This window comes from Equus przewalskii, chromosome 20 (assembly GCF_037783145.1).
Source record: "Equus przewalskii isolate Varuska chromosome 20, EquPr2, whole genome shotgun sequence".
NCBI classification, from domain to species: Eukaryota; Metazoa; Chordata; class Mammalia; order Perissodactyla; family Equidae; genus Equus; species Equus przewalskii.
The window spans coordinates 1,858,735-1,879,343 of NC_091850.1; the positions used below are offsets into that span (position 1 = coordinate 1,858,735).

The window sequence follows — 20,609 nt, forward strand, 5'->3', positions numbered from 1 at the left end:
GGGGGCGGCGCCTGGCGGGCGGGGCGGGTCCAGCAGCGGGGGCGCAGTCTCCGGGCGACGTGCGGCGGACGCACCGGGCCGGGGGCTGCGGTGGGACCCGGCGGGCGCCATGGACCTGCTGTCGGCGCTGAGCCTAGGCGAGCTGGCGCTCAGCTTCTCGCGGGTGCCGCTCTTCCCCGTCTTCGACCTCAGCTACTTCATCGTCTCCATTCTCTACCTCAAATATGAGCCAGGTGAGCCAGGGCTGGGGGCTGGAGGGGGCTGGTCTCGTGGGCTTGGGGTGAACCCGGGAGTCTGAAAGGGGAAGGCCTGCATCGTGGGGGGACAGTCCCAGGGACTGTTTCGGGGGAGCAGGCAGGTGCTGGAATCATGGGGTTCTCCCACACGGGGGCGGGCACGGGGAAGAGAGGTGAGGGAGGGCCAGGAGAGAAGCCCCGGAGATGGTGGGGCTGGGGGAGGGGAAGCAGATGAGGGCTGGAAGGAGAGGAGTGATTGTTCAGAGGAGGGGGAACAGGTGCTGGGGAGGGGGCAGGGAGAGAAGGTCAGGCATCCCGGCGGGGGAGGATCGCATGAACTGGGGCAAGGGGAACGTGTCTTGGTGAGGGCGCATGCAGGGGTCGGCGCTGCCGCCCGGCCAGAAGTCCCGGCCGCCCGCAGCCGTGACCTCCTTCCTTGCCCTTGGCCCGCAGAGCGGGAGCGGCAGCTGAGTGTCTATATAAGGGCCGGCCGTGCTGGGGGCTGTGATCAGAGTCAGAGAAAGTGACACCGGTGCCCCGTCCCCGCTGCGGCCTTGGGGCAACCTCCCCTCCCTGCTCCTCGGCCCGGGCCCCGCTGGACCTCTGCGCCGGCGGGAATGCCTCCAGCCCTGGCCCCGATCCTTTCCACTTACTGAGCAGAACCGGTCCGAGGGCGCCGTGATTTGGGGTCAGTCTCCTCCACCAGCTCCAGACCCCCGCAGAGACTCGCAGGAGGGAAGACCTCACTTCTTGGATTTTCTAAAAACATGTTTTTAAAATGATGGCAAATGGCCTCCTTAGAATGTGTTCTATTTTTATACAAGGTTTACTGAATGTTTCTTGTTCATCTTCCACTATTTTCATTGTTCTAGCCTACTAAATAGACTAAAGAATTTAGCTTGAGAAAAAAGATCAATCACCTGGAAACTTTGTGACCCTTTCTCCCACTTAGATGCAGATAACCCCTATATTCTCTTCTCAGAATGGAAATAGCTCTATTTCTTTTTTCGGATGATAAAAATAGGTGCTCATGTATATTTAAAAATCCAGTTGAAAGCCCAAAGGAAAAAAGATAATTACAGCGGACATGGTGGCCACCTTTCCAGACCTGTCTTCTAAACATTTATGCCCCTGTAGTCATGGATGTAGACGCATGATCTTATGCTAATAGGATCATGCTCTGCTTGCCAAGCATTTCTGTTCCGTTTTATTTTTTCCAGTCCACATGGCAGAGCCTGTTTCTTTAAAAGCTCTTCTGGAGAGCAGTTACTTTGCAAAGCAAAATAAGCTTTGTATTGTCATAGTGTGAACACTGGGCTGTATTTCCTGCCTGGGGACGAATTTCTAGTGGCTCAGGCCAGTCCCTCGGTGAGTACAGAACCCAGCATACCTTAGCAAATCTAAAACTGTGGTGGCCAGGAGCCTTGTAGGGATATGGGACACAAGAGTCTGGAGGAAATCGGTTTCAGGGCCGGCAGGGAGCATGCAGAAGGGTTCCGGACATTCCTGCCAGAATCATCTGAACCAGGGGTACTGGAGCCTGGAGGTTGAGAAGGTTCAGTGGTTCTCAGCCTTGGCTGCATGTTAGATGCTCCCAGGGCTCTTAAACCCCTGTCTCAAGACCACCCCAGACCAACTGAATCAGAACATCTGGGATCAGGCCCTAGGGGACTCATGTTTCCAGCTTCCCTGCCACAGTGATTGCTGTCAAGGCGGAGAACCCCCTGTCTAGTTCAACCCCCTCCTTTTGTAAATGGGGAAATAGGAAAAAGAGGCCAAGCTAATTTACATACACAATAAGCCTTCCGTCCCATGGCTGGTAGATGGCGGCCTTGGGATTCGAACCAAGGTCTCCTCTACCCCAAGAATCACTACGATTGCTCTGGATACTTCCTTCTCCTTAACAAAGGGAGATGTTGCACTTAGCTCTTAGCCCCCAGTCTGAGGTTCCTGCTGAGCCTGTGTAAAGGTTTCATCTCAGAATCCATGTGCTGATTGCAGGACCAGTTCCAGAATTTTCCGGGCCCCTTATTCAGACATTAAGAATTTCAAGACGGTGACAGCAGAGCACTAAGCTGAATGTGGGCCCTTCTGAGCACAGGAGTCCTGGATGACTGCACAGATAGCACACTCTTGAAGCTGAGAGCCAAGTGGACTTTAAGGGACAATCTCTGAATTGGGAGTCAGTTCTGCCTCTAGTGCTGAGTAAACCCTGGGCTGGTGGCTGTGCATCCGTCAGCTTCAGTTTACTCATCTGGAAAGTGGGCTCATTGGTACGATAATCCTGGATGCCCTTTCCTGGCTACTGTGAGGCTCTACTGAGCACTTCGCCAGTGGTGGGGTATAAAGCACTTGTGAGAGGTAGTTACAGTTATTTGTAAGGCCACAGGGGAATGTGTTTCCTGGGATGCAGGCATTTTCTGGGTCAGGGTTTCCTGAGAATCCTGGATGAGGATGAAACACAGAGTGGTCCTCAGGTGAACAGCATCTGCGTCCCCTGGAGCTGGTTAGAAATTCAGAACGCCGGCCCCCTGCAGACTTGCCAAATCATAATCTGCATTTGAACAAGACCCCACACAAGCACACTAAATGTTTGAGAAGTGATGGACTAGAAGAGGCTGGAGCTCTTATGAAACCTGGAGTTCCTTGGTGGGGCAGGGAGGTCCACAGCCCGCTCACCTCCAGGACTCCTAGCTCTATGCAAGAAGAAAGAAGCAGTGGGTGCTGACTGCATGATTGAAGGAATGAGTGAACGAGTGAATGCAAGACAATCCTGGATACCTTAAGCCCTGACCCATGCAAAGAATCTTCCAGACCAGTGGTTCTCAAATATGGCTTCATATTAGACTCATCTGGAGGGGTTTTAAAAATCCTCTTGTCCAGGCAGGGGGACAAGCATTAAAGTCAGAATCACTGGGGGTGGCACCAGCATCAGTATTTTTTAAAGTTCCCCAAATGAGAACTGGCTCTCTGCACCAGAGTTTCCCAACCTTAGCACTAGTGACAGTTGGGGCCAGATCGTTATCTTCAGTGGGGCCGTCCTGTGCGTTTCAAGATGTTTTGCAGCATCCCCAGCCTCGACCCACTAAATGCCAGTAGCACACTTCATTGTGACAATTACTAATGTCCCCAGACATTGCCAGTGTCCCTGGGGGCAAAGTTATCCCAAGTTGAGAACCGTTGATCTAGACTGAGTCTCAATTGCCAGTGCTTCCAAGGGCTGGTCAGATGATCCATGGGAAGCAGAAAGCCAGCCTGGTGGGGACCAGCCACAGGTGAGACCCAGCCACGTGCTTCTCTACCTGGTTGGGGCTGGAACCACCAAAACTGAGTTTTCAAGGGAAGCTGGAAATGTGATTTGCACCTCCCCATGTTTCTGTGTGACTGTTCCAATACTTACTTTCTTTTTCCTTTTTAAATTACGAGACTTTACTTTTTAGAGCAGTTTTAGATCCACAGCAAAATTAAGCTAAAAGTACAGTTTCCATATACTCTCTGGCCACACCCCCAACATACACACAGCCCCCCCGACGGTCAACACTCTGCACCAGAGTTGCTCATTCATTACAATCAAGGAATCAACATCATTATTATTATATAATCATTATTATCATATATTATCAACATCATTATAAACCAAAGTCTTTAGTTTACATTAGGGTTCCTTTGTGCTGTACATTTTATGGATTTTGACAAGCGTATACTGACATGAATCCATCATTATAGCGTCATACAGAGTAGTTTCAGTACCCCTAAAAATCCCCCAAGCTTTACCTATTCATCATTCCCCACTACCCCCAACCTCGAACCCCCACCAACCCTGATCTTTTTACTGCGTCCATAATTCTGCCTTTTCCAGAATGTCATAGAGTTGGAATCACACCGTCTATAGTCTTTTCAGATGGGCTGCTTTCACTGAGCAATGTGCATGTAAGGTTCCTCATGTCTTTTCGTGACTTGAGAGCTCATTTCTTTTTGGCGCTAAATAATATTCCGTGGTATAGATGTACCACAGTTTGTTTAATCACCTATTGAAGTACATCTTGGTTGCAGTTTGAACATTTTAAAAACGCTGCGCGGTGGGGAGTGGGGGAAGGACCGGCCCGGTGGCTCAGCGATTAAGTGCACGTGTTCTGCTTCGGTGGCCCGGCATTACCCAGCGGGGATCCTAGGTGCGAACTTATGCACCATTTGGCAAGCCATGCTGTGGCAGGTATCCCACATATAAAGTAGAGGAAGATGGGCATGGATGTCAGTTCAGGACCAGTCTTCCTCAGCAAAAAGAGGAGGATTGGTGGCAGATGTTAGCTCAGGGCTAATCTTTCTCAAAAAAAAAAAAACAAAAACGACACTGCGGGAGGCCAAAGAGAACCATTCCTTGATCTCTGGTTTGAACTGCAAGCTTTTTGAGGGCAGGGGGCTGCTCAACCTCCAACCTTTCAAGGCAAGGGCTGCCATCTCCAGGGAAGGAAACTGAGGCAGAGAGCTAGGTTCAAAAGCTCAAGAAAAGAGGACTTGTCTTAGAGTCGCTGAGAGACTGTAAATAGAGCTCATGTGTTCAGACCTCAGACTAAATATCACAGAACACAGGGCAGGGCTGAAAGGCTGTGGGGGTCTTCTCGCATGTCCTTGCCATCCACAGACAGGACACTGACCCCTGGAGAGGGGATATTGTGGAGTCTGTCAAAGGCCAGAACTAGGGACCACGTTGGGGCTTCCCCCTCCCTCCTAAGCAGAGCTGATGTTTCTAAAAATCCATCCACTAACAGTTCCACCCACAGGGACGTTCCGTTTCAGTTCAGCTCTGGGCATAACACCCGCGTAATTGCTAAGCACTAAGCACTTGCCTGTCATCCTCACAGGCACCCTTTGAAATGAGGGACAGCGCCGGGGTGACCACGTCACTCAGCTTTGCCCACAGCAAACGTCGGCAGTCCCATGTCCCAGGAACCCCTTTCTCAGCCAACCGAGATGCTCAGTCCCTCTAGACAGCACCCCATTATGTACACGAGCAAACTGAGGCCCAGAGAGGGGAGTGATGGACACGCCAGGGCTCTCCAGTGAGGGGGCTGCTTTGGGGGCATACCTGCCATTGACACCCACATTCTCTTGCTTCCTTGTGCTAGCACAGGGACAGAGCCAGGACAGTTTCTCGGGCACTGCCTTGCTTTGGAGCCTCTGGGCAGGCTGTCCCTGTCAGCCTCAGCCTTCTCCTCTGTGGCAATGGAGAGACTCGTCCTGTCCTTCTAGGGTTACTGGGAGGGTAGTGAAAAGGATAAGAAGTACACCGCCTTGAATCGTCAGTACAGTTCAGTGACAGGGTGCTCTCATTATCCTCTTTTGACAGCAGAGGAAACTGAGGTGGGGGGGGAGGGGCAGTCCTTTGCCCAAGGTGCCAAGGCCACACCAGAGTGAGCAGCAGAGCCAAAACCAGAGCCTGTGTCTTTTCTTCCAGGACTTGCCCATAATGCAAACACGGGAGCCTGCTACAGTCCCACAAAACCCAGACTCCCGCCCTCACCCCCTCTCCCTGGCCTCGGTTCCTGGGATGGTCCCAGAGGGCACGAGAAAGACCCTGGAAAGAATTCAACCCCTGGGGGTTATTTTTAAATGGAGAGGTATCCATTTCTGCAAAACATGGGTGCCTCACCTGACCCGGCCCCTGCAGGACCCACCAGCTGCTCCGAAGGATTAACTCTCAGCTGGTGATGTTTTAAATAGATGCCCTGGAGAAGAGAGGAGAGCAATGTGCTTCATCCTTTAGGACCTCAGCAGCTGCTGAGACTGCAGACAACCCTTGAGGGCAGGGAGAAGATGCTCTTTGGGCTTGAAACGCCGGGGTGAGATAGAGGAGGGAAAATTCTATTCCAGCCTTTGATAGGGGTTGGGCAAAGAAGGGATTAGGGTTTCTGCCTGACAGAAGGAAAGGAACCCAGAGAGAAAAAATGGTTTTTCCAAGATCACATGGTTAGTCCATGGAGGTGGCAGAGAGAAAAAGGAGTGTGTTGATGAATTACTCTTCAACAACTTGTATTAGGCATGTTTCCTGATTATAAAATGTAGTGTGTGCAAGAGAATAGATAAAGAACTTGTGGTCTCTTCCTACAGGGGAATACTATACAGCAGTGAAAATGAATATTACCCTTGAAAATATCATGTTCAATGTAAGAAGCTAGATGCAAAAGGCCAGGTTATATGATTCCACCTATATGTAATATATAAGTTCTACAACATTTCCATCACATCAAAAGAAAACCTCATTCCCATGAATAGAAACTCCCCATCCCCCTTCCACAGCCCCTGGCAACCACCAACCTGCTTTCTGTCTCTGTGGATTTCCCTGTTCTGGACGTTTCATATCAGTGGGATCATAGACTGTGTGTCTTTTTGTGCCTGGTTTCTTTCACTCAGGGTGTTTTCAGGGTTCGTCCATGTTGTGGTGTGTGTCAGGGCTTCATTCCTTTTTAAGGCCGGATGCTATTCCACTGTGTGGATCTACCACATTTTGTTTGTCCATTCATCTGTTGGTGGACACTTGGATTGTTTCCACCTTTTGGCGATTGTGAATAGTGCTGCAATGACATAGACTTTTAAGAGTGTTCCTGGAACCTATTGGTGGGTTCTTATGGATAGGGTAGCATGGCACCCCACTGCCCACCCAAAGGGCGAGGCCTCCTGTTCCTGGATCCGCATCCATGGCCATCAGTGAAAGGGGCAGATCGTGAGGGCCCCACGAGGGGGCTCAGTGCAGACTGTGTGCATCCGGTGATCATGCGGGACAGCACTCAGTGTCCTGCCTGCTTAATAGTCATCAGGAGACTCTTGTTTTTTCTGGTTTTGGTGATAAAATATTTCATACACCCAGAATAAATATTACCGATACCTCTGTGTCCTCCACACAGGCTTAACAGATGTGGACAAAGATTTGCTTCAGATCTGGGTTTTTTGGTTTTTCTTTCTCTTTTTTGGGGGCGGGGATAGTGAGGAACATTGGCCCTGGGCTAACATCTGTGCCAATCTCCCTTTATTTTGTGTGAGGAGCACCACCACAGCATGGCTGCGTGAGCAGTGTGGAGGTCTGTGCCTGGGATCTGGAACCCGTGAACCCCGGGCCACCTAAGTGGAGCGTGTGAACTTAACCACTATGCCACTGGGCTGGCTCCTCTTTTGTTTTTTTTTAAAGAAATAGTGACGGACACGGCCAACCCTGAGACTTCCCCCGTCCCTCCCTGTCTAGATGTGACCACTGCCCTGAAATCAGCCTGTACTATTCCCATGACTGTGTTCATACCTTCACCTCTGTGTGTGTGTCCGTGAACTACATGGAGCATTTTGTGTTATTTTAGATGCATACATAAAATATACATAAATGTATCACTTCGCATCCTAATTTTTTCACTCTGCAATATCCTGATGGGATTTATCTATGTTGTTAAATCTAGAGCAATGGTTCTCAACCAGAAGGGATCCTGTCCCCAGGGGATATTTGGCAATATCTGGAGACATTTTTGGTTGTCACAACTGGGGTGGAGGGCTTGCTAATGCCATCCAGTGAGTAGAGGCCAGGGATGCCGCTCAACGTGCTGTGGTGCACAGGACAGCACCCCCCACAGCAGAGAATGATGTGGCCCCTTCCCGTCAGCAGCGCCACAGTTGAGGAGCGCGGGTCTACATCTAATTCACTTTAAATAGCAGCTCTGTCATCTTCCGTTTTGTATGACTCTCCACCCCTCTCCTGAGAGACAGGAGACTTGACTTTCTTCTGTCGTAGCACTACGGCAATGAAACTCTCCTCACCATGTCTCTTTGCCCACATGCGCTGGTTTCTTTTGGGTCAATAGCAAGGAGTGGAATTGCTGGTACTCGGGACACACAGCTCCCAATTTCCCCAGTATTATCGAATGGCCTCCGAGGTGATTATCTCCCTTGGTCCCCCAGACTGTGTGAGGGGGGAGACTTGGGCTTTCTCCCTCTGGAGGAGGGGAGGGTATCCGCCCACCCCCACCCCCCACGTCTCTGTGAGTTGACAAGCTGAGAAGAAGGCAGCTCCTTCTACAGAATAGAGAGGGCTTCATGTTTCTTTCCCCAACACGGGCATTAGACCCAGGAGAGAGCCCGGACCTCATGTGGGAAGGTGTGGGGTCTGTGTGGCTCTGGCTTGGTCACTTGCTTGCTGGATGTTCAGCCCATGCCAACCTGACCAGTGTATCTTGCACCGCATAACCTTAGCTCTCGGCTCTCCTCCGCCTTCTCCCTTGCTCTCCCTCTGCCTGTATTGTCATTGCATCGCGCCCCACGCCCCAGCCCCTGCTCCATCCCCTAGGAAATCCCTGCTCGCTGTTCAGATCTCAGCTTAAGCGCCACTTCCTAAGTGAAGTCTGACTTTCTCCACTAGGATAGTCCCCCGGTTAGACTCTTCAAAGCACCATGTGCCTCTCCGTTATGAGGTCTGCCCTTCATCTGTGGGATTATTTAACCACGTTGCCTCCCTGCCAGAGCAGGAAGCTCACAAAGGCAACGTCCAAGCCAGCTCTTCTGTGGCTGCATCGCCAGTGCCTAGCAAGGGCCTGGCACACAGTCGGTGCTCAGAAATACTCACTGAATGCGTGGGTGATCTTGGGTAAGCTGTTTGACCTTGTGGAGACTCAGTGCCTCATCTCTCAGGTGCTGTGTTAGTTTTCTGTGGCTGCCATAACGAATGACCACAAACTGCGGAAATTCGTTCTCTCGCAGTCTGGAGGCCAGAAGTCCAAAGTCAAGGTGTCGGCGGGTGAGTTCCTTCTGGAGCTCTAGGGGAGATCCTTTCATGCCTCTCGCCTGTTCCCGGGGCTGCCAGCAATCATTGGCTTGTAGATACATCGCTCCAGTCTCTGCCTCTGTCTTCACGTGGCCTTCTGTGTGAATTCCCTTTGGCTGCTGTAACAAAGTACCACCAACTGGGTGGCTTAAACCAGAAATTTATTATCTCACAATTCTGGAGGCTGGAAATCCAAAATCGAGGTGTCAGCAGGGCCGTGTTCCCCCCAGTGCTTCTAGGGAGGAATCACTCCGTGCCTCTTCCGAACCTCTGGGGGTGGCTGGTGCCCTTGGTATTTCATGGCTTGTAGCTGCACCACTCCAGTCTCTGCCTCCGCGTCCATATGGTCTTCTTCCCTGTGTCTCATCTCTTCTTATAAGGAACGCCAAACGTTGGATTAGGGCCCACCCTAATGACCTCGTCTTAATTACATCTGCAAAGCCCTTATTTCCAAATAAGGTCATGTTCACAGGTACCAGCTCTGTGCCTGCTCCATGTCATACCTGCTCTGTGTCTGTGTCTCCTTTTCTGTTCTTCTAAGCACACCTTCATTGGATTCAGGACGCACCCGGATACTCCAGGATAACCTCATCTCGAGATCCTTAACCTTAATTACATCTGCGTTGACCCTTTTCCAAATAAGGTCACATTCTGAGGTTCTGGTGGCCGTGAATTGTTGGGGGAAGAGGAGGGGGACACTGGTGCCTCCTATAACTCACTACAGATGGGGATATTGATCCCTAGGTTGAGTGTGGTTGAAAGCCTGGGCTCTGATTGCTGAAAAAGCCTTGAGGGTGGAGTGAGGGCATCGAGTTGCCTGTGACAAAATAGTAATTCAGTAAATAAATGGAGCAGGTGAAGTTGTTGTTATAATGTAACCAAAAGTGCCCAATACAACCTCAGTGCCTAGGAGGCATTCAGTCCACTTTTGCTGGAATGTAAACTCCCGGAGGGTAGGAGCTCCTTCATTCATTCCCATTTGTTGAGCAGCTGCTCTGTATCAGGCACAAGGCCACACACTGGGGGGTCAGGAGCAAACGAGGCTGATGAGGTCCCTGAACTCACCGAAGAATTAAGATCAAGTCAACTTGTCGAGGGTATCGATTGTGTGTGTGTGTGTGTGCGCGCACATATATACACATATACATATATGGCATTTATGTCAATAGTTCACACGTAGTCCATGGAATGGAGAGGCCAAGTGTTCAGATTTGACAATTTAGACACAAAAGGCAGCCAATCCCTAAACAGAAGGAGGCACTTTGAACTGTTCATTGCTTTGATCAGTCTTTTGATTAATAGATCACATAATTGTGGCCGGGTCATCTCACGTCCACGTTGAGTGGGGTTTTCATTGGATTTGAGGACGTCGTTTGAAGACAGTCATTGGTGTGAGCTCTGGCCGTGAGAGCTGGGTCGCTGTGTCTTACGGCTCCATCCTCAGGTCATTCTCTGGAAGATGGAACTAGTTGGGGAGACAAGGAATCGAGATGATGAAATAAGTTGTCACACCAGGAGACACCCAGGTTCTGACAAGGGGTGTGGCTGTAGAAGGTAATGACTTTATTAGCATAAAGTTAGAACCTAGCTATTTATAAAGATTCTGAAGACTTTAAGAGGAGAGTACAAAGTGTAAGAATTTGAGTGCTAGCCATTAATCCTGTACCCCTGGGGTGTTTTGTACACTCGTTTTTTAAGAACTGCACCCTGCCCTTTATTTTAATTTGAGATTTTTAAAATAGTTTTTATCTTGAAAGAGTTGAAGACTCACAAAAAATTTCAAAAATGATACGAAAAGTTCCTGGTCCTCTTCACCCACCGTCCTCCCATGACAATATCTCATAATGATGGCTCATTATTACAACCCGGAAATTGACATCTGTACAATACTGTGAACACCAGCTACAGACTGAATTCAACAATTTTTGCATGCACTTTTTAAAGATTTTATTTTTATTTTTTTCCTTTTCCTCATAAAGCCCCCCAGTACATAGTTGTGTATTTTTAGTTGTGAGTCCTTCCAGTTGAGGCATGTGGGACGCTGCCTCAGCGTGGCTTGATGAGCAGTGCCATGTCCACACCCGGGATTCAACCTGGCGAAACCTGGGCCACTGAAGCAAAGCACGTGAACATTTGCGCACATGTCTGTGTGAGCACCGAATTCCCGTTTTCAAACAAAATCTTGTGCTGCACTCTGAGATGATGCCCTATCTCCCTCCTCACTCTGTTCGTGTAATTCTACCTTCGAGGACCCCCTTATCTGGCTTTGCTTATCACCCTGCACCACTGCACACACATGTGTGTGCCCTGTGCTTTCCCTATCCGTCCCAGCACTGGTGGCTTCCCTCTGCCCTGATGGCACTCCCCCAGCAAGACCGGGCTAGGGAGCTCTTCAGCTCCACCTTTCAAGTCCCTTCCGCTCTGCCTTCCCATCTGGGGCCAAGCAAAGCTCTTTTCCCAGCAAGTGACCCTTCTCCATACAAGGGAGGGAGCACAACTCAACAACCAAAATACAACCCAACTTTTAAAAAATGGGCTAAGGATACGAACAGACAATTCTCCAAAGAAGATAAGGCATGACCAACCAGCGCATGAAGAGATGCTCAACATCACTGATCATTAGTGAAACACAAATCAAAACTACAGTGAGATACCACCTCACACCCATCAGGATAGCTATTACTAAAAAACGAGAAACAAGAGTTGACGAGGACGTGGAGAAGTGGAGCCCTTGTGCACTATTGGTGGGAATGTAAAATGCTGTAGCCACTGTGGAAAAGAATCTGACAGTTCCTCAAATAGTTAAACATGGAAGTTTAATTCAGCAGTTCCACTTCTGGGTATATACCAAAGAATTGAAAGCAGGAACTCAGATACTTGTACACTTGTATTCTTAGCAGCACTGTTCACAATGGCCAAAAGGTAGAGACAAGCCAGATGTCCCTTGACGGATGATGGATAAACACAATGTGGTCCATCCTTACAAAGGAACATTATTCAGCCTTAAAAAGGGTGGGCGTGCTGACACATGCTACAACATGGATGAACCATGCGCACATGTTCAGTGAAATAAGCCTGACACAAAAGGACAAATACTTTGTGATTCTATTTACATGAGGTCCCTAGAGGAGTCACACTCACAGAGACAGAAAGTAGAACCATGGGTGCCAGGGGCTGGGGGGTGAGGAGGTACCGTTTGAGGACAGAGTTTCGGTTTTACAAGGTGAAAAAGTTCTGGAGACGATGGTGGTGATGACTGTACAATAGTGTGAAAGTACCGAATGCCCCTGAACCATACACTTACAAATGGTTAAAGTGGTAGGTTTTACATATATTTTACCACAATGAAAAAACTTTTGTAAAGAGGGAGAGGCCAAGAGTGCAGATGTAAGCTGGTAGGGACCTTGGCATCTGCCCAAGGTAGGAGTCACCGCGTCAAGGGCAGGCGTCCCTAGCTGCACGCGCCCCATCTCTCCCAGCCTCCACCTCCTCATGAGGATGGTAAGAGGGATTTGCTGGGCTGCAGTTATCAGTGAGGATTTAACACGTCCCTCTTGTCAACGCTGAACCAGTGTCTGAGACCTGGGAGTGCTTGCTAAACATGAGCTGGCCTTTTGAGTATTGCCACCCCTCTGAGTGCAGAGAAAAGAGCTCCAACCTGGCTCTGCCTTCTCTCTCTGTGACCTCGGGCTTGTGTACAGCCTCTCTGAGCCATGATTCTTCCTCTAAAATGGGCAAGCTGCAAGGCATTGGGTGGGCTGACCAGAGGGCATGTAGGTAAAGCATGCCCTTGGCACCCTGGTGACAGTGGGGGACACCCCCATTCCCCCAGGAGCAGTTGAGCTGTCCCGGCGCCACCCCATGGCGTCTTGGCTGTGCGCCATGCTGCACTGCTTCGGGAGTTACATCCTGGCTGATCTGCTCCTCGGGGAGCCCCTGATCGACTGCTTTGGCAACAACTCCAGCATCCTGCTGGCCTCAGCTGTCTGGTAAGCATCACCAGGCTGGTGGGGCATGGGGGATCAGAGCCACGGGCAGGGGTAACCCAGCCACCCGGGAAGTGGGAGGCAGGAGGTCGGAAGAACTAGGAAACACGAGCACCACCTCCACAGTGGCCCTGAATGCACTGCCCTCCACTGTCCAACTCTGTCCTGAGCCTGGCAAGTGGGGGGGGGGGTCTGGACACAACCTCACCTTTTAGGGGGGCCCCACAGTCTGTGCACCCCAACACTCCGCGTTGTCTCCACAAAGGTACTTGGTTTTCTTCTGCCCCCTGGACCTCTTTTACAAGTGTGTCTGCTTCCTGCCGGTGAAACTCATCTTTGTGGCCATGAAGGAGGTGGTGAGAGTCCGCAAGATTGCCGTGGGCATCCATCACGCACATCACCACTACCACCACGGGTGGTTTGTCATGATCGCCACCGGCTGGGTCAAAGGTAAACAACCATGACGACAACAGAAAATCACCCCAGCTGAGACCCCCTGCTCAGTGGTACATCTTGGGCACCCCGGGCGGCACAGCCATTCCTCCAGGCTGTGGGGCATCAGAACCACTGTAGGAGTCCAGACTCCCCATAGCCCACATCCTTAGGGTAAATGGGAAGATTCTTCTAGAAATTTAACTCTCAGAGGTAAATAGGACAATGAATCACTGACAGTTGATGTCTCTAGAGCAGAGTTTCTCAACTGCAGCACCAGTGACACTTGGGACAGGTCACCCTCCGGTGGGACCGTCCTGGGCACCCTAGGGTGTGGAGCAGCATCCCTGGCCTCCACCCTGTAGCATCTGCCAATGTGACAACCAAAAATGTCCCTAGACATTGCCAAATGCCTCTTGAAGAGGAAACCCACCCTCGCAACCACAAGGGTTCTTGAGCTGTGTGAGCCACAACTCTTCTGGCAGTCCAGGGAAGCCCTTGATGTTTTTAAGTGCATCAGATAAAATATACAGGATAATAATGGAAGCCCATTAATTTAAAAATAGTTATCAAAACTTTTTTCAAGTCTGATACAGTAATTTTACGCATCTTTACTAATGCATTAAATAACAGACCTTCCGCTAGCGCCTGGTAACTCTGGAATTTTTGAAGTGCTGTGGAGCACAAATGATGTTTGAAACCATCTGCAACAACGGGAATGTGAAAAGAAAAAATTCTGGGTTCTGTTGGTGATAGAGTCACAGCCTTGCAAATCCTGCTGAAGTTATTGCCTCCCTTCACGACGGGAGGAAAGGTTGGGTTTCAGTGAGGGAGGTGGAAATGCAGATGTAATTCTGTTTTCTGTCTGGGTTCATGGACTCTAGGTTAAGACCCTTGACCGAGGGCTGGTTTTGAGTTGAGGTCTTTGTGCATTTTATCTCAGTTGATCCCTAGAATTCTTTAGAAGCAGTCTAACATCATTGTCTTTTACTGACAAGGGAAATGAAGTGGCTTACCCAAGGTTATGAAGCTAAGAGGGTGAAGCTGGGCTTGACTCCAGGGTCTCTGAACCCAACATCCACATTCATGACTACTTTGAAGCCCCCATTTTTCCTCTCCTACATCTGTGCTGAGGCAGGCCAAGATAGACTTTAAAACAAAAATGTTACTAAAAATAAAGGGGGACATTTTATAGTGATGGGTCAATCCACTAGGAAGATATACTAAGTGGAAACATATATGCACTTAAAAACAGACCACCAAAATACATAAAGCAAAAACTGAGAGAAGTTAAAGGAGAAATAGACAATTCAACAATAATAGTTGTAGAGGTGGACCAAAGAGTAACAGGAAGGCAGGGAAAGGAGGCTCAAGCAGGTGCTAAACACCACTGGGCACCTCATCCCTGCTTCCTGTCCACCAAAGTGAGTACCTCCCAAATGCCGGGGCCTAGAATCATCGTTTATTGAGCCACGGCATCCTCAGTACCACTGACACTTGAGGCCGGATCATGCTCTGTGGTGGGGCTGTCCTGTGCCTTGTAGGGTGTTGCACAGCATCCTTGGCCTTGATCCACTAGATGCCAGTAGCATCCCCTCCCCAGCTGCAACAATCAAAATGTCTCCAGATATTGCCAAATGCCTCCCCGGGGGCAAAATCACCCCAGATGCAAACCCCTGGTCCAGTGGTACACATGTAGTCATTTGTACCCCAGTTAGCACAGCTGCTCCTGGAGTAGGAGTCCAAGCCTCTTAGCTGAGACATTTGGGGTAAATGAGAAGATTCTTGTAGAAATTTAACCATTATGTCTCCGCATGAGTCTCCTTATTCTCTCTCCAGGGAGCCTGTACTGCAGAGCAAATTCCCCAGGGGTACAGCATGCCTCCCAGAGGACAGGTGGCTTGAGAAAGATTGAAAGCTCAGAGCCCTGAGGAGGAGAGGGGCTGGGGTGGGGAGCCCTCTGGAAGCCTCACGCACAGCTCAGGGTCCTAGATTGGGGATGTTGGGGCAGAAAACCTGGATTTGTCCAAGACATACCTTGCAGGTGAGACAAGACCTCAATTCTTCACGTTGGTTTTGCTCTGAATGTGCAGTGTGACCCTTGGCAAGACTGTACCCTCTCTAAGCCTCAGTTTCCCCACCTGCACCTGATGATCATACACCCCAGGCTCAGTGTCCCTCTGGAGAAGACTCCAGGAGCAAAGAGGCTGCCTCCTTGGGAATTGAGTCACGAACAACAGGGAGTTGGGGTGGCGGGCTTGTTCAGAAGCACCCTGTCCCGTAGGTTCTGGCGTCGCCCTCATGTCCAACTTTGAGCAGCTGCTCCGAGGGGTCTGGAAGCCAGAGACCAACGAGATCCTGCACATGTCCTTGTGAGTACCCATCCTCCCCTCTGTCCTCCTGCATGCACAGCTGCCCTCTGGGCCTGATCCTGGGTTGGATACTCTTGGTAACTTGGAAGTCTCAGCCCCTGATTCTGCTTCCCAGAAGCTTCCAGAGCCCATGGCTAGGAGACCCCAGAGCGGGGAGCCACAGCTCTGTCTTGGGGGCAGGGGCAGGCAGAACTGCAGGGAGATAAGACACTTGATTTGGGTTTTGAAGAGTGAGTAGGAATTTTCTGGCAAAGAAGTAACCTCCAGACAGAGGCCAGCACCTCTGCCGACTGTCAAGTCAGAGAAGAACAGTGATTTTGCCCAGTTCTACCAGGTGAGGGTACAGAGTGTGGGTGGGGAGTGAGGGATACACAGCATGGGGCAGAGCACATGGGTAGGGAGTGTGGCTGGCGCTAAGTGGGGAACCATGGGCAGGGCCACGTGGCAGCATCCAGGACCCAACCTAGGACCTCACACTGCCCTTAGCCTAAGACATTTTTGAAAGACCCAACAGCTTCAGGGTAGTTAAACTATCTCCCAATCTACAATAAATAAGGCTGTTGCTGTTAAAATATGACAGTTAAAATCACCCATTTGCCAGGGAAAATGACCTCCCATTTCACACTTTAGAAAACACTGCTTTGGGGCTGGCTCCATGGCCGAGTGGTTAAGTTCGCGTGCTCTGCTGCGGCGGCCCATGGTTCGGATCCTGGGTGCGGACATGGCACTGCTTGTCAAGCCACGTTGAGGCAGCGTCCCACATCCCACAACTAGAAGGACCTGCAACTAAGATATACGACTGTGTACGGGGGGGGGGGGGGGGGGTTTGGGGCGATAAAGCAGAAAAAAAAAAAAAAAAGATTGGCAACAGTTGTTAGCCCAGGTGCCAATCTTTAAAAAAAAAAAAGAAAAGAAAACACTGCTTTATCTCATTTCATCCCCATGAGAAGTCTGTGCCCACCCTCAGTTCACTGACAGAGAAATGGGGGTCCAGACAGCTGCATCCCTTGCTACTAAGCAGGCAGGTGGCTTCCCCTCTTGGATTCTATTTCCACGTCACCAGCTGAGTGTGAGGGCTCTGTGCAGTGACACTCGGATGCCTCCTGGCCCGGGTACCTGGGGAGGGCTTTGGAAATATTGGGCGGAACTGTTGTCATTAAGTGCGTACCACGAGCGACAGGCACCAAGAACAGCCGTCACGGGTCTGTCTTCTGCAGCAAGTTAAAACATTGGAAACCTGTTCTGCAAGGAAGAAAAAGAGGGTTAAGTAAAAACCGTGTGTTTTAATCCCATCTTCTGGGGGAGTGTGCTGTTCAGGGATCCCCAAGACCACCCTGGGGTTTGACAATTCACTAGAAGGATTCGCAGAACTTGGTGAAGCTGTTATACTCATGCTTACAGTTTGTTATAGGGGAGGGATACAGATGGCGATTGGGAAGGTAAAAGGTGTGTGGGGCAGTGTCCAGGAGAAACCAGGGGTAAGCTCCCGGTTGTCCCCTCGGTGGAGCTGTGCGGACGGCGCCTGTGCTCCCAGCGTCCGTGTGTGATGGTGTGCATTGACTAGTCCCAACCAGGAGAGCTCCCCGAGCCCTGGGGTCCAGGGTTTATGAGGGCCGGGTCACAGACACAGGTGACTGCCTGCATGGCTGGCCTTAGCCTCCAGCCCCTCCAGAGGTCGAGCTGATACCACGTGGCCCAAGACCCCACCCTAAATCACACTGTCACTAACTGGTGTGGCCCAAAGCCCCTCGTAAACACAGACACTCATCAGGCAGGACATCCCCAGGCTCAGAGGGTACCTCTCAGGAGTCAGGCAAAGGCCAGCTCTCTCTGGGCCGCGTTAGCACTCTCCTGCCCAGGGAGACACTATCTCCACACCCTGCGGGGGTGGGCGCAGCAGGGGGCGGGAGGCGCAGAGGTCTGACCGGGCGGTGCCCCCGCAGCCCCACCAAGGCCAGCCTGTACGGAGCCGTCCTCTTCACCCTCCAGCAGACCCGCTGGCTCCCGCTGTCCAAAGCCAGCCTCATCTTCGTCTTCACCCTGTTCATGGTGTCCTGCAAGGTAAGCTTCCCATCGCGCTGCCGCTGCCCCGCGCCTCCGGGGCGGGCTTGGACCTGCAGCCGCGTGTCCCAGAAAGGACGACCCAAGTGGGTGTGGAGGGGCTCGCCAGTAGGTCTGTGGGTGGGAGGAGGTCTGAGAAGAGCAGTGTCCAGCAAGTGGGGACAGGGATGGAGGAACAAGGCCTCTGGGCCGGGGCGCAGCCTGGGCAGAGGCCAAGAGGGCAGCTGAAGTGTGTGGAGTCCGCGGATCCAGGCTTCTGGCCTCAGGCGTGGAGCGCCAGGGGACCGGACGCAGGGAGACACCCTCAGGACGCCTGGGACTCAGGCTGGACCACGAAGGGTGCTGGTCTGACCATGAGGCCTTGAGTTGGTGTCACGCCACCCAGGAGGGGTCTTCAGGGACCACCCTCCACCCCCTCCCCGTGGAGCTGGGGAGCTTTGCTGCCGGCGCCCTGGGAGGGGACCGCAGGCCAAGCACAGCTCCTCTTTGAGCCTAGGTGGGGAGTGCTCCAGGGAGAGGGTGAGCCACCATCCTGGGGTGCCCAGCATTGTCTGGGTTTTATCACCAAAAGTCCCACATCCTGGGAAACCTGGGACACTGGGTCACCCTCCTGGGGATGCATGCAGCCAGAGGGCTGGGTCTGGGCACCTGACCTTGACCCGGCTGACCTTCTCTTCCCTCTTCCCCCCACCCCCTGTTTTGCTTTCTGCATCCGTCCTGCTCTGACTTTCTCGCTGTCTCCACATCCCCCTGCCACCCCTTCAGGTGTTCCTGACAGCCACTCACTCTCACAGCTCCCCTTTTGATGTTCTGGAGGGCTACGTCTGCCCTGTGCTGTTCGGGATGGCCTGGGGGGGCGACCATCACCACGACAACCACGGTGGGTCCCTCAGCGGCGGTGGGCCCAGCTCCGCGCACTCAGCCTTGCCCACCAAGTCCAAGGAGGAGCTGAGCGAGGGCTCCAGGAAAAAGAAGACCAAGAAGACAGATTAGGAGGCACCTTGGGGGCCTGCAGGAGGCCAGAGAGAGGACCCAGACCCGGGACCCACAGAGCCGGAAGGAGGGTATCCTGGGCTCAGCTCTCCCTCTCTGGGCCTCAGCTTCCCTGTCTGCAAACTGGGGCCATCAGCCCAGCCTCCAGGGCTGATGTCAGGGGTTAGGTGAGATGTGGGGGGTGAAGCGTGTTTGTAGGAATGGTGGAGTCCCTCTCTTTCCTGGCCAGGCCCCCATCGTGTCACAGCTTTTTGGAGGGCCCACAGAATCCCGGCAGCAGCTCCAGCCAGAAACCTAAGCATTTATATTATTTCCTCTCTGAAATTACATCTTGACTGTGAAAGAATTTCAAGCCACATGGAGACTCGTTCATTTGACCAGCATTTCCTGAGTACTTGTGCTCCTCTGTATGCGGGCTGCTGCGAGGCGACGTCGTGGCCGGAGCAGCTCACAGCACCGTGAGGGCAGGAGGGATGCTCCTTGTGCTGAAGAACGGCTTTGCATTGTAGAGCGTTTGTGTGTGTGGATCAGAGAACCCCACAAGTTCCCTGGCACAAAGGAGGCCTTCAGTAGACATGGCCAGGCCAGATTTGCGAGCTTGGAGGGTGGGAAGGCTTCTGATCCTCGGCTTCAGGCTGCCCCTAAACCAAAGAAATGCAGCCGGCTGCAGACTCCAAGACGCAGCTCTGGAAGCATCAGGGCTCTCTCATGCTGGTGCCCCTCGTCACTGCTCATTCAGTCATTCAACAAATATACTGCTGCCCACTCAGTGCCAAGCCTTGTGCTGCTGCTGCTGGCCGGGCTGGGACTTGGGTCAGGGTGAGCGAGGGGGATGGTAGCTGAGGGCCCCTCCTGGCCATCTTCATCTCAGCCTAGGTCAGCAGGACGTCTGAGACAGGTGGGTGGGTTGGGCACGGCCAGTCTCAGGCTTAGAGCTGCCCTCTGCACACGGGTGCTCAGGGCATCAGCCTACAGCTGCGTCGAGATTGGCGCAGGATTGGCAGGGGTCCCAGGTGTTGCACAGCTGTTTGGAAAGTGCCTCAATCCATTGATACCTGGGAGGTGAGTGGCTCCTGAGCCTGTAAGGCCCCCAAATTCATCCTCTTGCATGTCCATCGAGGCTGGGCGTGAAGGTTCAGCTAATAAATCTGTTGTGAAAGAACCTGTTGGCTTGTCTGATTCATTCCTGCTCTCTCGGCCTCAGGACACGGTGGGGGTCTGTGTCCTTTGAAATGCTTAGACTGTCCAGGGGAATGAGGCTCATGGCAGTCCCCGATTGCCAAGAGGAGATAGTGGCTGGGGGTGAAGTCTGTGGGGTTTGGCATCAAGCAGACCCGGGTTCAGATCCTCTCTCCACCACTGACAGGTCATGGGGCCTCCCCTTCTCCAAGCCTCTGTGCTCCTTGGGGCAAGGGTCACGATTATCAATGTCTTTCAGAGATAGGTGGGAGGATTAATGGGGTGGTTGGGATTTGCAGCTATGAGTCTGTGCCGGATGCTGCTAAGAGAATGGAAGTCAAGCCACAGACTGGGAGAGAATCTTTGAAGTCACACATCTGGTAAAGAGATTGTATCTAGACTACATAAAAAATTCTCAAAACTCAATAATAAGAAAATGAACAGCCCAATTTTATTTTTTTATTATTCACTAAGGAAGATTAGCCCTGAGCTCACATCCATGCCAGTCTTCCTCTGTTTTGTATGTAGGTTGCCATCACAGCATGGCTGATGA

General features: G+C 51.6%; 1 protein-coding gene across 1 annotated transcript; it reads left to right on the forward strand.

Annotated features, from left to right (window-relative positions):
- Position 1: 1 nt before the first annotated feature.
- On the forward strand, positions 2 to 20,039 carry TMEM38A (transmembrane protein 38A). Its single transcript, XM_008531308.2, has 6 exons — positions 2 to 233; positions 12,866 to 13,022; positions 13,285 to 13,469; positions 15,736 to 15,823; positions 17,767 to 17,884; positions 18,650 to 20,039. Exons 1-6 carry the CDS (start codon positions 110 to 112, stop codon positions 18,875 to 18,877), a joined length of 900 nt encoding a protein of 299 aa, XP_008529530.2. The 5' UTR covers positions 2 to 109; the 3' UTR covers positions 18,878 to 20,039.
- Positions 20,040 to 20,609: the final 570 nt, after the last annotated feature.

Coding starts and splice junctions, on each gene's coding strand:
- TMEM38A (XM_008531308.2), top strand. CDS start 110: ATGGACCTGCTGTCGGCGCTGAGCCTAGGCGAGCTGGCGCTCAGCTTC. Junction 234..12,865: donor CTACCTCAAATATGAGCCAG/GTGAGCCAGGGC, acceptor CCATTCCCCCAG/GAGCAGTTGAGCTGTCCCGG. Junction 17,885..18,649: donor TGTTCATGGTGTCCTGCAAG/GTAAGCTTCCCA, acceptor CCACCCCTTCAG/GTGTTCCTGACAGCCACTCA.